Source organism: Lutzomyia longipalpis, chromosome 4 (genome assembly GCF_024334085.1).
Source record: "Lutzomyia longipalpis isolate SR_M1_2022 chromosome 4, ASM2433408v1".
Classification (NCBI taxonomy): Eukaryota; Metazoa; Arthropoda; class Insecta; order Diptera; family Psychodidae; genus Lutzomyia; species Lutzomyia longipalpis.
The window spans coordinates 620,831-635,509 of NC_074710.1; the positions used below are offsets into that span (position 1 = coordinate 620,831).

Below are 14,679 nucleotides of genomic sequence, written 5' to 3' on the forward strand. Positions count from 1 at the left end.
GCGATAAGATGTTGGTATTCAGTTGCATTTGATGCACTCAAGAGCAGCACATAGTGGCACTGAATCAACAAATCATTTCATTGCATTGCGGAGACTTCTGCACTCTTGACTTTGAGTATTACTCTCGCATCAGGTGGAAAAGTGAATTGCTTTTTGGGAGGTACAAACGATAAGAGCTGCGCGCGCGATAAAGACTTTACTACGCTGAATCCTCTCAGCTTTCTCTCAAGGCATCATCACCTCGCTTCTGTGGCGGAGAAATCATCAATTTCTCAGCCAAAAAAAATTCTCAAACTTTCCAAAAATGCTCAAGGTAATCATTTCTATATCAATTCGGTGGAAAAAAGTGAGAAAAAAGCATTTAAATGGAAAAAATTAAAATAGATAAAAAGCGAGTCTCGAACTTAACCAATTGTGTCTCGAATACCATCTTAGTCAGGAACAGCAAACAGGTAGTTTCGAGACAACAATTGATTGATAACGCCGCGCTAGAATTCGTTCAAGAGCTCACAGTGGGAGTTTAGAGACACGCGAGCACCTTATCATTTGCACGTCGATAAGGTACGCGCAAAAGTGAGGCAGAATAGAGAAGCAATTCTCGTTGCGATCTCCTCGAGATTGAGACAATCTCATGGAGAGCTTTTCCATGGCTTCACGCTATATATGGCTAATCTTATCACAATCCCTGACCTCAGAGACGTTTGAGAGGGTAATTATTTATTTTTTTTAGTCAATTAAATAATTTAAAATAAAAAATAATACTTTTTTTTTTAACTTTGTTTTTACCTTTCTAGTTTTCCAATATGGTGGCTCAGAAGCGTCGCTATGTCCGCCATTTATGAGAATTATTTGTCAGTTATTAAAATTGAGAAAAAGAATCAAAAACCTAATCAAAATACTTTTAATGAGGACAAAAAAGGATTTATTAATTTAATAAATAATATAATTCAAACAATTTTTTAAAAAAATTAATCTTATTCATCGAAAGTATAGCGTCCTTTTCAAAAGCAAAACTTTCCCTCGCTTTTTTCCACAAATTCAGCGTTAACTGGGAAAAAGTTGTTTCATAGCAACCGCAGTTTGTTTGACTTCTGAAAAACTATTCCTCCCACAGGACAAGACGTTGGAAAAATTACGAAATGGCCAAGAAAGGTGGTGTGCAGCAACTTCAAACGGAAGTTAACACCGACGATGAGCTAAGTAAGTTCCTCGAGAGAGAAGGGCTGCTCGTGTTGGATGTCTTCACAGATTGGTGTGGTCCCTGCCTCGGTATGGTGGGGAGTCTCAAGAAGATAAAGCTAGAACTGGGTGGGGATGATCTTCATCTGGCTATAGTGAGTACCCATATTTGACTACCCTGAAACACATTATCCATAATGCTACTCTTCACGTGTCTTTTGTAGTGCAAAGTTGATGAGATTTCAGCACTAAAGAGATTCCGAAATCGCAGTGAACCAACATGGGTGTTTGCTTCCAAGGGGAAGGTTGTGAACCTCATGTTTGGTGCTAATGTCCCAAAACTCATGAAGATGATTGCGGATGAATTGAAAATTGAGAAAAGTTTCCGCGCTGGGGAATATGAGCGAACATTCTATGCCCTGGATGAGCTAACACCGGCTGAAGTGGAACGTGTAAAGGAGAAGGAACGTCTCGAGGAGGAAGCAACACGAGCTGAGCAGGAATCCATTAAGAAGAAGCGTCAGGATTTCATAACGCACATTACGAATGAAATAATGACCAACATCCGTGATCACGGTGTAATGTTGCTCATGCCACAAGTCCCAAAAGATTCCTTTAGGAGGATATCTGAATCTGCCGATCCATACGGGGTATCGTGCAAGGATAAACGCATTGTGAAGCTCATGCCGGAAAATTTGGAGATACTCCATTTTGAATGCACCAACCCACTGCCAGATGATGTTCTTGAGGCAATTTTCGGGAAGGAACTCCAAGCTGTTGCATGGAAAGTGTCCGATCAGGAAACAAAGCCCGTTGAGGAAGTCCTGCGAAGTGTCCACGAAGCCCTGACAGTACCGCAATCTGTTAAAACAACCAATGAAGCTGGAGAAGAAGTTGAGGTTCAACTATCCCCTGTACTAGCGGCAGCGGAAGTTGATCCACCAAGAAAGACCCCATCCCCATTACTGGTTCTGCAGGATCCTAAAGAGCTACTGAGTGAACCTAAGGAGGTAACGAAGGTACTCCTTCCAGCTGCATGGACACCCTACAATCGTCGTGCCAATGCTGCATTGATTTACCTCTTCTTCCGTCATCTCACTGAAATCTTCCTACCACCTGACCCTGTTCCCGATCCCCCACATCTGGCAATTATTTTTGACGCCTTCAAAAAGCAAGACATAATGGATGCATGTCTCAAGCATAAAACAGCCGTTCTAGCCTATGGGTACTTTACTTCAGCAGATCCAAAGACAGCAACCCTCATTGCAAACACCAATGATGCCTATGCGCAGGTAAGAACAAACCACTAGCAATATTTTGAGCTCTTTTAAACGCTTAACCTGCTGGCCGCCAAGACCTTGGAGCTTCCTTAGAGCGCCAAGGTGGGGTCGTTGAACGACCCCAAGAAGGAAGTCGATTTTCTCATAAACTATAAAACCGGGAACTGTCGGGTCACTACCTTTAGACTCCTTATATAATCCTCTTGCCCCTTGCATCACAAATTCGCCACCCGGAAACACGCAGAAGAAGATATTAGGGAAAAACATTTTTCACTCCTTTTTCACACTTTCTTCGTGAGAAATTTGCCACGAAGTTGACCGCAACTGCTATTTTTTTCACTACTTCCCCACATTCCCCTCACTTCCCGCACCGTGATAAATGGCAATATTTCTCGAATATTCTTTATTGTTTTGCACATTTATATGCTTCTAATTATGTTTTATGTTGTTTATGTTACTTATTCGCGATAATTCTGACACTGAGAAGGTAAAGTGAGAAAGTAAACACAACCCTTCAACCCCCTTTAACCATATGATTTATGATGTGACTAACTTCATTCTGAGAAATTTTCCACAGCATGGCCGTTACACCAATTTTTGAATTCCCTTCTTCTACATTTTCCTTAATAACTTTTCTTGTGGTGGTCGAATTGAGCTGAAATTTTTACACAACTTCCTCAGATAACCAAGGAACTTATTTCCAAAAGATGGGAATGGTATCTTTTATATTTATTAAGTTATAGCACGAAATATAGGGCTGGGGTCGTTCAACGACCCCGCTTGGCGGCCTAGAGGTTAAAACACTTCAAGAAAACTCCAAGCTACAGATTCCTAACCAACAAAATTAATGACAAATTCTCCCACCGCGTGGCGCTGCAGTCAGTACAGAGGCATTAAGCGGCCATATTTTTTTCCCTCCACAGCCAACTAACCTAACTTTTTTTGAAATAAAAAATCCTTTGAATTAGAAAATCCTTTTGAATGTTTTAAATAAAAAAAAATCTGCTGAAATCTCTCAATCAAATCTCTCACAAAGATGGTTTCCACGTCAATCGTCACAAAAGGATATTAAATAACTTTGAAGGAAATATGTTTGTGAATTCTGCAACTGTTTGCTTGCAAGCAACATCAAAGGTTTTGATGGCGGTTGAGGAAAACTTCAATCATGGAATGTAATTTATGTATATAGTTGGTACACCGAAAGAAAAAAATGCTAGAGGTTTAGAGAATCGTTGTTCACTGGGGCTCGTCGCTAAAGTAGTGGACTTGATTCCCCAATATAGAGACACACGAGTCACTAGAACTGATTGTCACAATGACAAGAATTCTAGTAGTTCGTGTATTTGATTTTATAGCAGCCGTGACATATATGCAATAAACAGATGGCGTTAGTGGTATTTTTTTTTATTTTGAAAATAGAGAATATTATTTATTGAATTGAAATTAATAATATTTATCAAATAAAAAATTATATTCGAAATAAAATGAAAAGAATGGGACCTGTAATTAATATTATACCAACAGACCCATTTAGGAAGCCTCTTTATGCTTTTGCATAAGAAAAAATCTTTTAATAATTTATTTAATTAAATTGAATTTAATCTTTTGTTTTATAAATCTTTATATTCTCTTTTTCTTCAACTTTTGTTATAATGATTAGATTCTCGGATGATTAATGAAACAAAAATGCTTTGAGTGCCATGGTCCGGCAAAACTGAAAAAAAGATTTTTTTTTTATTTTCATAAAAAATGTTGTAGGAGTGAAACCAAACCACTACAAAGAGACAAAACCGAAAAAAAACATTTTTTAAAAAATCCGTTTTTGATTGAACCTTATTTATTCTCCATTACCCCCATTTCCACAATGTATTTATTTTGATTAGATTAACATTCTATACAGAGAATAAAAGCTTCAAGGCCTGTCCCCAGACCAAGTTCCTCTTGTTCTCCTAGACACTCTTCTTGTCTCCCAGGGAGAGCATCAATAGTTCTCTTCCAGGCTACGAAAAGGCATCATCCTGTCTGTCCGTGGAGGGAGAGGATGGCTGGCCAATCAACTCCGTGGAACGAAGACTGGACCCCGGAAACCGGAAAAACTCTGCAGGATCGGCGAGACTCTCCTTGGGAGACTCCCCTTCGCTTACAATGTGCAGGTAGTGCGCGGAGCTCCCAGTCCCGCCCAAGCAGACTGCAACGAACAAAGAAAAAAAAAACAAAACAAAATTCCAAGGTCCAGTGCGACTATGCAACAGCATGAGTTACTCACTCCAATAGGGAACGGGGGGCACGCAGGGGAGGCTCTCTAGGATGTGCAGGAGTGTCCTCTTCACACGGAAAACTGTCAGGGAGCTGTGTAGTTACGGACTCCGCCGCGATGACCGTCAAATTGCGTCGTATACACAGAGATAAATTGCCCAATTTGTGTGCAACGTGATTGCTGAGAGAGACAACGCACTGTCCGGAATCCTCGTACAATATTTTTGAGCAATTTCCTCTCTCTATGAGAGAAACGTAGCGCCCCCTCAATCCCCGCAGCTTCTTTTGTGTTGACCTTGAATATCTTGAGGAAGAATTAACGTAGAGGCGGCGTATACCTAAGAATTTTTCAAAGGATCCCACGAAGATGATGCAGAGAATGAGCATTAGCACGGAGGTCACCATGAGGCTGGACGTAAGTCCGGCAATATCATGGAAAAATGCCTCGTACGCCTTTTGTTGAATTCACGAATTGTTCTTTGTGTGTTTGTATCCGAATCCTCAGCTTTTACAGCTTTCACGCCTTTTCACTTCAGTCCACTCACGGCACCGCACAATTTTCTTCACTTTTTAGCGGTTGAGAAGGAATAAAAAACCTGTTCCTTCCATATTTTCAGGGAAACTGGCATAAATGAAAATAATTATTTTCATTTTGAGAAAATGTAAACATAACCAAAGCATTGAGACAAAATTATTGCAGTTATATTGCAGTTCTTGATTTAGTACCGTGGTGACATCTTCACGGATTTTTTTGTAACTTATCCATTGGTGACAAATAGTCTTCGATTCAGTGGCTCTATGTACCCATTCTGGAGACACACAGTCCACTGGGGCTACTCTCTGGGTGAGAGTAAAAATTTCTCTAGTTCTGGTGATTTTTTCTTTCGGTGTAGAGACATATTCTCAATTTTATTTCCTTCTCTCTGCAATAACTCGCGTTTTTTACCATCTTAAGAACTTAAAGAAAAAAAAACAAATTGAAGGATATTTCATTTATTTTATGGCTCTTCAGTCTCAACTTATTTTCCTTTTTCTCATACAAAGAATTTCAATTTCACGATTAAAATGTTTTTTTCTCTCTTCCTATTTAACTTATTTGTAATTTATTTTTTCTTGATTAGGTGAAGCGCACCGTGAACGATAAGTTGGTACTCAAAGTAACAAAATCCGAGACAGATGCAGTTCTTGAGCTTGTTTCCTTGGGTCCATGCTTTGTGAGTCAGAATTGTGTCCAGGGCGAAGTGGAGTGTGCCGCCTTCTTCCCCGAGGGCTATACAAATCGTGAAGAGGGTGAAGGTGTTGAGGAGGAGCACGTGGAGGTCAGCAAGCGGGGGAAGAAGAAGAAAAAGAAGAAGAAGGACGAAGATACGTCATCCGTGCAAAATGGGCAAGAAGTGCCGGACATTGCTGCCCTGGAGGAAGCCATTGAGGAGCATGAAGATGAGAAAGTATCCAATGATGGGCATGAGAAGGATGATGATGCTGCTGAAGGTTAAATTTTGCATAGACGCACAAAACCAGCTTGATAGCCAATTGCATAGTATTTGCTGGCCCTCTCATTGGGATTGAAGGCCACCCTGTTGATCCTTGTTAAAGGGTATTCAGCCACATGACGACTCCTGAAGACTTTTGTTGCTTTCAAATCAACCGCCTGATGTAGAGAAAAGAAATTTTAAATAAAATTAAAAGAAAAATTAACAAATTAAATATTCATTTTAATTCGTGTTTAAAATCCTGTTAACCTTATCGCGTTTTTTTTGTGTCATACGCTAACCCAAACGTGAAACATTTTATTTTTACATATTATTTATGGATTTAATTGTTTTCTCCAAATTACAAATGCATCAAATTCACGCAAAAAAAAGCCAAAGAGGCCAAAGAAGACGTTCTGACTGAGAAAAGTCCTCTGAAAGCATCCATAGAATAAATATCGTGATAAAAACAGCTCATGTTTCAATGTTTCACGTGGACGCAAACAGGTTCAAGATGGAATATCCTTTTTGGGAAATTGTAAGGTTTAGGCCTTTTAGCAAATCTTAGTAGGCGTACTTTGTAAAAAAACAGGAGTAAATCAATTTGAAGAGACGTCAAAGTGAATTAGAGAAAACAATATATAAAAAAAAGGTTTTGTCGGGGAAAAAGGATGATAAAAATATTCACAGATTTGTAAGCTGAATGAAAGAAAGGATTTGCCAAAAGAAAACAAAAGGAGTGAAGGGATAGAGAGCGGATAGCAAATACAATAGAATCCCTCACCCCGACATTTGCAATCTGGCGCATTCACCATTGAATTTGTCTGTTCAATATTTATCCAGATTCCTAACCTAACATTTTTACCATTACATTCAATGGGGATGAATGAGACAGAAAATCAAAATTGTACTGAATTTATGTGAATATCTTAAGTTAGAAATCTGTGTAAATATTGGACAAACGAATATTATTCTCGCCTCAACACCCACACCGAAGATTTTAACTTACTTTGCTGAGATCACAGAAGAGAATCCCACAGTTCTCGCTGATGAAACTGGAGGAATCCTGTGTGTCCTTTTCTGAGCCGCCACCGGGAAGGACAATTGAGTCCGTATAGCTGAGGATACGCCGGAAGAGGTCACTTTTGCGCGGAAGTGGCCCAAAATGTTGCCGAAGATTGGCACAAATATCCCCAGACTCCAATCCAACCACCAAAACATTACTCCAGTCACTCACATCGAGATCTGTGAGATCCTGCGTGTGGACAATCAATGGGGTGTCCTCGTAGGGCAGGTTGAAGGGATGCTTGAGCATACTCTCAGTACGTGACCACTGATATGCATTGTCAATGCCAAAAATGTACACAGGCCAATTGAGGGGCCACACTCCGCTGGTAATTTGACTCTTGCAATTATGCGTGGAGATCTCCGTGCCACCAGCTGTGAGATCATAGATCCGGATATCTCTGTCAATGCTGCCCGTCATGAGGAGATTTCGATGTTCAATGCGTGAAAAGAAGATCACCGTGACTGGGTAGATGTGAGCATTGATACTGTGTGTTGGCAACATGATTTCAGTGCTTCCCTTCCGCCTCCGGAGCAATGCCGATTCCACATCCAACTTCCACACATACACCTTCCCCGTTGACAATCCAGCAGCCACAAAGGCATGCCCCTTCATCTCTGACCATGTCATTGTTGCAACTAAGCTCATTTGACGCGTCTCCAGGATCACAGATGGGGTTAATTTTAAAATTCTCCTCGTCCCACTTTGCAGGGGAAGACTAAAGATCATAATGCTGCCAATACAGGAGGAAACAGCCAACAAACTAAGACGTTCTGCCGGGTAATATCCTCCACTTGGGCAGAATTTCACCGAAAATGCCGGACCCCATTCAAAGGCAATGCCATACAGGAAGGAAATCTTATTTGTCCCCCCACCGAGGGGGCCAACATTCCAAATTTGAATGATCGTCTTTTCCGGATCTGTGTGGGTGTACGCGTAGGTACTGCGAAAGGTGGATGCGCATGAAATGGCCAAAATCTCCCCATCTGCCTCTTCGGGGGGATCAATAAGCCAATCAAATGACAAAACAGGAGCACCACAGTAGAGAATTGGGGGACTCCTCCCACCGACAACACCCTCAAAGCACTCAAGTTGCGACAGTGTGTTACTTGAGACACCCCCATAGGACACCTTGTAGTGCCCCACTCTCAGTTGATCGTAGTAAATTGATCTCCTACACTTTGGCATGTACTCCGTGAAGTCTTCATCAGCACTCGGCACAACAATCTGTGGCATCCACTTTGTGAAAATTGGCAAAGAGCTGTGATTTTTAGCTCGACTTTGAAAAAAAGAAAATAAATATTTTTTTTTATTAAATTAAAAATTAACTAAATTCTATATTTTTTTTTACTTACAATTGCTTAATGTTACTGCTGTAGAATAACATGAGATTCTCCTCACTTGTTTGCTTCCAATTTTGCAATGTAAAAGGTCCTTAAAAGAAAAAGAAAAATAAAGTCAGAACTTTCAAGAGAATCCTAAAAAATGACAAAAAATCTTCTCAACATACCTCTCCGGCACTCCTCTGCAGGCTTTCCGCTAGTTGAATGAGACTTCTTTGACGATTTCTTCTTCTTCTTCTTTTTCTTTTTCCCCTTGTGCTTAAAGGTGTATTCTGCTATATCACTGAACATATCACTCTGCTCAGACCGTTCAGACACCGCTCCACTTGATCCATCGGAATCAGAAGATTCACTTCCCATTGATGCTTCAGAGCCACTCCCGCTGAATGCTTCATCATTTGGACTGAGTTCTCGTTGAAACTTCACCTCCGCCACACGCGTACTCTTCCTCTTGATGCGTCCAGCACTACTGTATTCGGGCTCCACCTCCTGCTCCGGCCCATCCGGAAGGGGCTCTCCAGCTGCTTCTGCTTGAAGTTTCTTCAACCCTTTGCAGTGATTTGTTTGATGTACTTTGAGACTACACGGTAGGATGCGCCTGTCGCAGTATTCACAGGCTACCATGGAATTGGCAATGTCCTCCTTTGTCTTCCCGCACGTTCTCTCGTGACTCACGAGTCCAATGCCTGATTTACGGGTTTCACCGCATTTCTCACATCGCACAAAACCCAGCCGGCATCTCTTAATTGTCGTCTGCATTATCCTAGCACGTACCTGCTCATCGTCCACGTCGAGCGGAAAGTCCAGTTCAACCCTCCACGCTACACCGTTGTGATTCAGGTAGTGCTTATGCCATGAATCCGTAGGCATCGTCAAGTTGCACCGTCCACAAGTTACGGTGTCTTTTGGCTCAACAGATTTCGTAGCAGTTTCCCTGCAATCTGCTCCATCTTCTTCCGTTGCACTTACATCCGTTATTACGAATTCAACATTCTTCCGACGTCCTTTGGATGGCTTCTTCGGAGCCGGTTTCTCTGCTTTACCCACAGTCTTACTTCCTTGTGAATTTTCCGTTGCCTCGTTCTGCATTCTAGCCGGTAACCTTCTAGATCTCGTTGACATTCTTGGCTTTTCAAATGTCGAATCTTGCTTTTCCATCTTAATGCCAATCATATCGGGATCTGGTTTAATGAGAATAGGAGTGATGACTTTGTCTCCTAACTCACTTCCTCCTGATGTATCTAGGAAGGAAGACTCCTCTGGAAAGCCAATGAGTTCACTTTCAGGTGAATCACATTCAGTCTCTAATTGACGTTGAGGCTCAGGCTCAACAAAGGATGAAGCCTCTTCTTGTAAACAAGACGTCTGAATTGGTAAACTTGTTATTTGACTTGAAGAAGCTTCTTCTTCCACCTCTTTTCGTCTTTTGCAAGCTACCTCTGGATTCTCTTCACTTTTCAACGTTGGACTGTTTAATCTCTTCTGCTTTTTACTTGACTTACAGACTTCTAGTTGTTCCGGAACTATGTTAGGATTTTCCGAAAGAGTATTTAAAGGATCAAGACAAGCCTGCTTTTCACTAGCAGATCTGTCCAAACTGCTGAGACTTTCTGAACATGAATTAGACGGTTCAGCGATTAAGGTTTCAGAGTTTTTTGACCGGTTTCTGGGTTTCTCCAAAATCTGACTAACAGGCTTTGGTACAAACTTTAGTTTCTTTTTACTTCCAGTCTTGCCATGTGTTGATTGCCTTTCGGAAGACTCTTCCCTTTTTACAGGAGACTTTGATAAACTTTTTACTTCGTCAGATGTCTGGAGAATAGCTTCAACGGATTGATTGAGAGTTTTTGGATCTCTAACAGTGAGCTTTTTGTGTTCTCTTTGAATCTGAGATCCTTCTGACATAATAGAAGTGTCCTGATCTTTTGTAGGCAGATCCTTAACTGTTTTGGAAGACTTAGGACTAACAAGATTTAGATCATGTGCAGTATCCGTTGTTTGGCTTTCACGTTCCTGCTTCAATTGAAATGGCCTTAAAGGAGATCTGACTTCTTCATCTTCCAACGGATCTCTCTCGTCAAAGTCAGATTCAACAAACTGCTCAACCATCATTCTGTCTAAATATTTTTTCTCCTGTTCAAGAATATCCTTAATCAATCGCTCCCTATCTACGTATTTCAGGAGAAATTCAATATGACTGCTTTTCGATGAATTAGACGAAGATGAATCTTCACTTGAATCTTCGGATGAACTCTCAGACAAATCTGAAGCTTCAGAAGAAGAATCTGTTTCTTCTGGATTATTCCTGAAGGATTCTGCTAATTTTTCTGCCTCTCTGTGAATTGATATTCTAGACCGGATGCTAACTATTGTATCTGACAGTGATCTAAAGCGTCTAGCTGAGAGTTTTGGGGCTTCTTCGTATTCCTCTACGTTAAAGGATTTGTTCTCTTCCTCAACCTGACTGAGTTCTTCTCTTGATATTTCCTGAGAACTTCCGGAATTGCTTTGTTCACCTAAATAAGCCTCTTGGTGAGAATTTTCAGAGACTTCCGAAGTTTGTGAGAAACCTCTGAAGCTCTCTTCAGATCCGGAAAAACTCCTTTCGAGAATTTCAGTCTCTTCTTCCCCCGGAGGGACTTTTGTGCAATCTTCCTGAGGGACTTCCTCTGTGACAAGCTCTTCAGGGAGAATTTCTTGTGAAATTCCCACAACAATGGGATTTTCTTGGGTTTCTAAGAAAATAATTGGATTCTCCTCTTTGGGAAATTCTTCGGGGAATTGCTCTTCAACAGCTTCCTCACAAATTACTTCCTCTTCCTCAACTAAATACTCAATTTCCTCAATGAGATCACCTTCTTGTGAATTTTCTACTTTCTCATCAATTTGCTGCACCTCAACTTCCTCTATTTGGTTTAAAAAATCATTCTTCTCACCTTCAATGGGGTCCTGTAGGACAATTTCCACCCTATCGGGTAACAATGACTTTTCCGGAAGCTTCTCACTGTACCCCCGGAAGCGTCCCTCAATAATATGCGTATACCTGATGGCTTCCCCGTGTGGTAATGTCTGAAGGATCTCCGATGTGAGATTTGGATCAATTCTCTCCTGCCTCAGAATCTGGATTTTCTTCTCTGGGCACAAGAATTTCCCTTCAGTGACTTTTTGTGGAACTTGTGGTTCTGCTACTTGTTCCGTTTGTTCTGTCTGGGTTGGTTTTTCTGGATCTGCGGAGGAAAAACAAAAGAAAATGAGGAAAAAATTCTCAACCACCCCCAACACAATGAAGCTTAAGGGGGATTGACGTCCTGGGGAATTGAACCGGGAATGTCGAATGCCACAGCTGAGTATCCTCGCTCTAACCTATTTCCCCGAGATGCCGTCACTGTGTCAGAATTCCACAACATTCCCTGGCTCGGAAATCTCTTCCCAACCTTCTGCCCCATTCCCCAATAACCGTTAATCATTCAAATTCTCCCGGGAAATTTTTTAAGCCAAGAAAATTCAATGAAAACTGTGATTTGATTGAAAAAAAAAACTTACTGCCTGCCTTGGCGAGGGCGTTCTTTATTTGCGCATCGAGTCCCAGTTGCTTCAAAATATTCGGATTTATACTGCAAACAACTTTGACACTCTCATTCTTGGACACCTTATTCATTTTATGTGGGAAAACACCACGGAAAAGCGTGAAAAGTCATTAGAAATTAAATGAAAAAGATCACACGAGAATGTTTTCATTTTTTCCGCACAAAACTCACAAAATTAAAACTTTAGGCTGCGTATCTATTTGTCAAAGGGGGTTTCTCAATACAAGAAACTTGTGTTTTCTCGCCTTTCTAACACTTTTATTGCATTTTTATGATTTTCTTTTGTAATTATCCCGACTTTTCCATAGAATTTCATCTATTTTCACCTAGAAAAGCCTGAAAATCCCGGAAAATATGCTAAAGAAAAAAAAATTTGCCCGGCCGCAGATTTTCGTCGGCGCAGGGCAAACAGCTGACGCGCCCTCTATATTTATTTTGGTTTCGTGAAAGGAACACTGTCGAATGGGATTTTGTTGTGTTGTTTTCTGTGAAATTCGTCGTAAAAATTCTCCGTAAACTGTTTCGAAGGAAATCCAAAACAAAGAAGAGACGCATGGAGTCAAATCTGGAGAAGGTTCTCAATCCCAATCGAAGTTTATGCGGGCAACTCTATAAATACACAAATGTCGTCAAAGGTGAGGTTATGTTCATTCCCCTTTTTATTGTCCGGAGAGGAGACTTCCTTGAGGGCCCCTAATGTATCGTTTTGATGGGGATTTCTTGTAGGTTGGCAGTACCGATGGTTCACCGTGGATGCCCAGGCGGGTACATTGAGCTACTATCTGTGTGACACAACGAATCAGAGTGAGGATACGAATCCCCATAGTGTTGGGACGGCTCCAACACCCAAGAATCAAACACCCCGGGGACAGGTGCACTTGGCATGTGCTGTAGTATGCCCCAGTGTTGAAGATTCGCGTACCTTCACAATTAGGTGAGTGTGACATTGAATTATTTATTTTTCTCTCTCTCTACTTTTTCAAGAATTCCGTCTGACCTTCCTGGCAAAGATACTTCCGGAAGAGAATTTTTTTCTCAACATCTAAGAGCATTAAATTCATTTAATTACTTTTTCTAATATTGTAAGATTGAGAAATCTTCATTATTCCCAATTTTATCATGAGAGAAATAAGCTGAAAATGCTATCAAACTCATTAAGGTCTGTGCTATCGCAGCGATTTCATTCAATGACGGCACCTAGGATTGATAATGCAAACTTCCCGTAGCTTGTTGTCTTATCGCTTTCAGCTATAATTCAATTCAAAGTGGAGATTTCATTGCTTGAAGTTTTCATGCGAATAATTCAAACAGATTCGTACCAAAAATAATTTCTCTCTCAGAGAAACTTTTTTTTTTTGCAATTGCTACGCAACAGAAACAACAAATAAAATGCAATTTAATGAATAATAAATTGTGGGTACAAGAACTCCTGGCACTCAAGGAGAGATTTTACGTATGCTAAATAATAACTACGTACACCTCTTGCCGTTGCAGCTGCGCCTCGGGTGATACGCTAAAACTACGTGCGTCAGATGCTAGAGCACGTCAAGAATGGATTGATGGCTTACGTGCCATCACGGAGAGTCACACACTTGCAATTGCCAATGATTCTCTCCCAGCTCGTGAGCATCTTGCCGCCTCGGATGCCATGGGTGCTGCCCGGCAGCAACTGCAAGCAACAGAGCTGTGCAATGCAACATTGGCGCGTACAATTGAAGCTGTAGCACCACCACTGAGTCACACTGACCCCGATTTGCTCATGCTGAAGGCACTTTCAGCCGCAAATACGCAATGTTTGATTCAATGCCTGAATCTCCTGCAGCGCTATTCGGAAATTCAAGCTGACACGCGCTCCGAGGTGGCATTCTAGCCCACATGAGCTGACATGCCCTCACAGAGGGGGCATCACCCTTCTTCTCTCCTCTAAAACTCTCGAATCGGCTCTTTTCCGGGATACTTCTCCACCACGCGCTCGTCCTTCAACAAGACACTTTTGGCTTCAACGCAACCCATCGCACACAAACAACCAAATGCAACTCCTCCCTCCCCAAAAGAAGCGCTGGAAGCGTTTATGCACGCAAGTCCGAGCATATCCTTTACTCTTCTCTTCCGTTCTTCATGCGCCTCTGCGTGAAGAAACTTGTGCAATTCCTTTGAAAATAAAATTCCATTTGAGTGTAATAAAAGGTATTGATTTGCATACGAAACTAAAAAAAAATGTTTATTTAAAAAAAAAATATCCTTAGACCGGATCTTCAAAAGAAAATCATAGAAATTCCTTTAATTATTGTTTAGAAACTTTTTTATGGTAGTGTAAGAGTCCTGGCGTACAGCCAAATTATATAGATAAATCATTAATCATTTGCCTGATAAAGAAGAAAAGAAAAAGAATTCTTTGTGTGTGTGTGCCTTTTGGGAAGCAATTACATTGAAATGCGCAAGTTCATTTCTTTACGGCACTTGTTGCCTATTTTGACGAGAAATAATCCTCTCTCC

General features: G+C 41.0%; 3 protein-coding genes across 4 annotated transcripts; 2 read left to right on the forward strand and 1 right to left on the reverse strand.

Moving 5' to 3' along the window:
* Positions 1-198: 198 nt before the first annotated feature.
* LOC129794667 (uncharacterized) lies at positions 199-6,422 on the forward strand. The gene is made up of 4 exons (XM_055835472.1): positions 199-709; positions 1,115-1,334; positions 1,404-2,471; positions 5,837-6,422. The coding sequence occupies exons 2-4, from the start codon at positions 1,140-1,142 to the stop codon at positions 6,209-6,211; spliced, it is 1,638 nt and encodes a 545-aa protein (XP_055691447.1). The 5' UTR covers positions 199-709; positions 1,115-1,139; the 3' UTR covers positions 6,212-6,422.
* LOC129794665 (general transcription factor 3C polypeptide 2) lies at positions 4,275-12,358 on the reverse strand. Of its 2 annotated transcripts, XM_055835471.1 has the most exons (6): positions 12,140-12,358; positions 11,533-11,823; positions 8,764-9,777; positions 8,609-8,687; positions 7,197-8,532; positions 5,693-6,366 (listed from the first exon to the last, which is right to left on the reverse strand). In XM_055835471.1, exons 1-6 carry the CDS (start codon positions 12,252-12,254, stop codon positions 6,208-6,210), a joined length of 2,994 nt encoding a protein of 997 aa, XP_055691446.1. In that variant the 5' UTR covers positions 12,255-12,358; the 3' UTR covers positions 5,693-6,207. The 2 variants fall into 2 exon arrangements, with proteins under 2 accessions (XP_055691445.1, XP_055691446.1); XM_055835470.1 differs by having other exon boundaries at positions 4,275-6,366; positions 8,764-11,823.
* Positions 12,359-12,610: 252 nt separating this feature from the next.
* Positions 12,611-14,369, forward strand: LOC129796704 (oxysterol-binding protein-related protein 11). Its single transcript, XM_055838832.1, has 3 exons — positions 12,611-12,818; positions 12,910-13,117; positions 13,678-14,369. Exons 1-3 carry the CDS (start codon positions 12,737-12,739, stop codon positions 14,051-14,053), a joined length of 666 nt encoding a protein of 221 aa, XP_055694807.1. The 5' UTR covers positions 12,611-12,736; the 3' UTR covers positions 14,054-14,369.
* The last annotated feature ends 310 nt before the right edge of the window (positions 14,370-14,679 follow it).

Coding starts and splice junctions, on each gene's coding strand:
- LOC129794665 (XM_055835470.1), bottom strand. CDS start 12,254: ATGAATAAGGTGTCCAAGAATGAGAGTGTCAAAGTTGTTTGCAGTATA. Junction 11,824..12,139: donor CGCCCTCGCCAAGGCAGGCA/GTAAGTTTTTTT, acceptor TTTCCTCCGCAG/ATCCAGAAAAACCAACCCAG. Junction 8,688..8,763: donor TGCAGAGGAGTGCCGGAGAG/GTATGTTGAGAA, acceptor TTTTCTTTTAAG/GACCTTTTACATTGCAAAAT.
- LOC129794667 (XM_055835472.1), top strand. CDS start 1,140: ATGGCCAAGAAAGGTGGTGTGCAGCAACTTCAAACGGAAGTTAACACC. Junction 1,335..1,403: donor ATGATCTTCATCTGGCTATA/GTGAGTACCCAT, acceptor TGTCTTTTGTAG/TGCAAAGTTGATGAGATTTC. Junction 2,472..5,836: donor CCAATGATGCCTATGCGCAG/GTAAGAACAAAC, acceptor TTTCTTGATTAG/GTGAAGCGCACCGTGAACGA.
- LOC129796704 (XM_055838832.1), top strand. CDS start 12,737: ATGGAGTCAAATCTGGAGAAGGTTCTCAATCCCAATCGAAGTTTATGC. Junction 12,819..12,909: donor ATACACAAATGTCGTCAAAG/GTGAGGTTATGT, acceptor GATTTCTTGTAG/GTTGGCAGTACCGATGGTTC. Junction 13,118..13,677: donor TCGCGTACCTTCACAATTAG/GTGAGTGTGACA, acceptor TTGCCGTTGCAG/CTGCGCCTCGGGTGATACGC.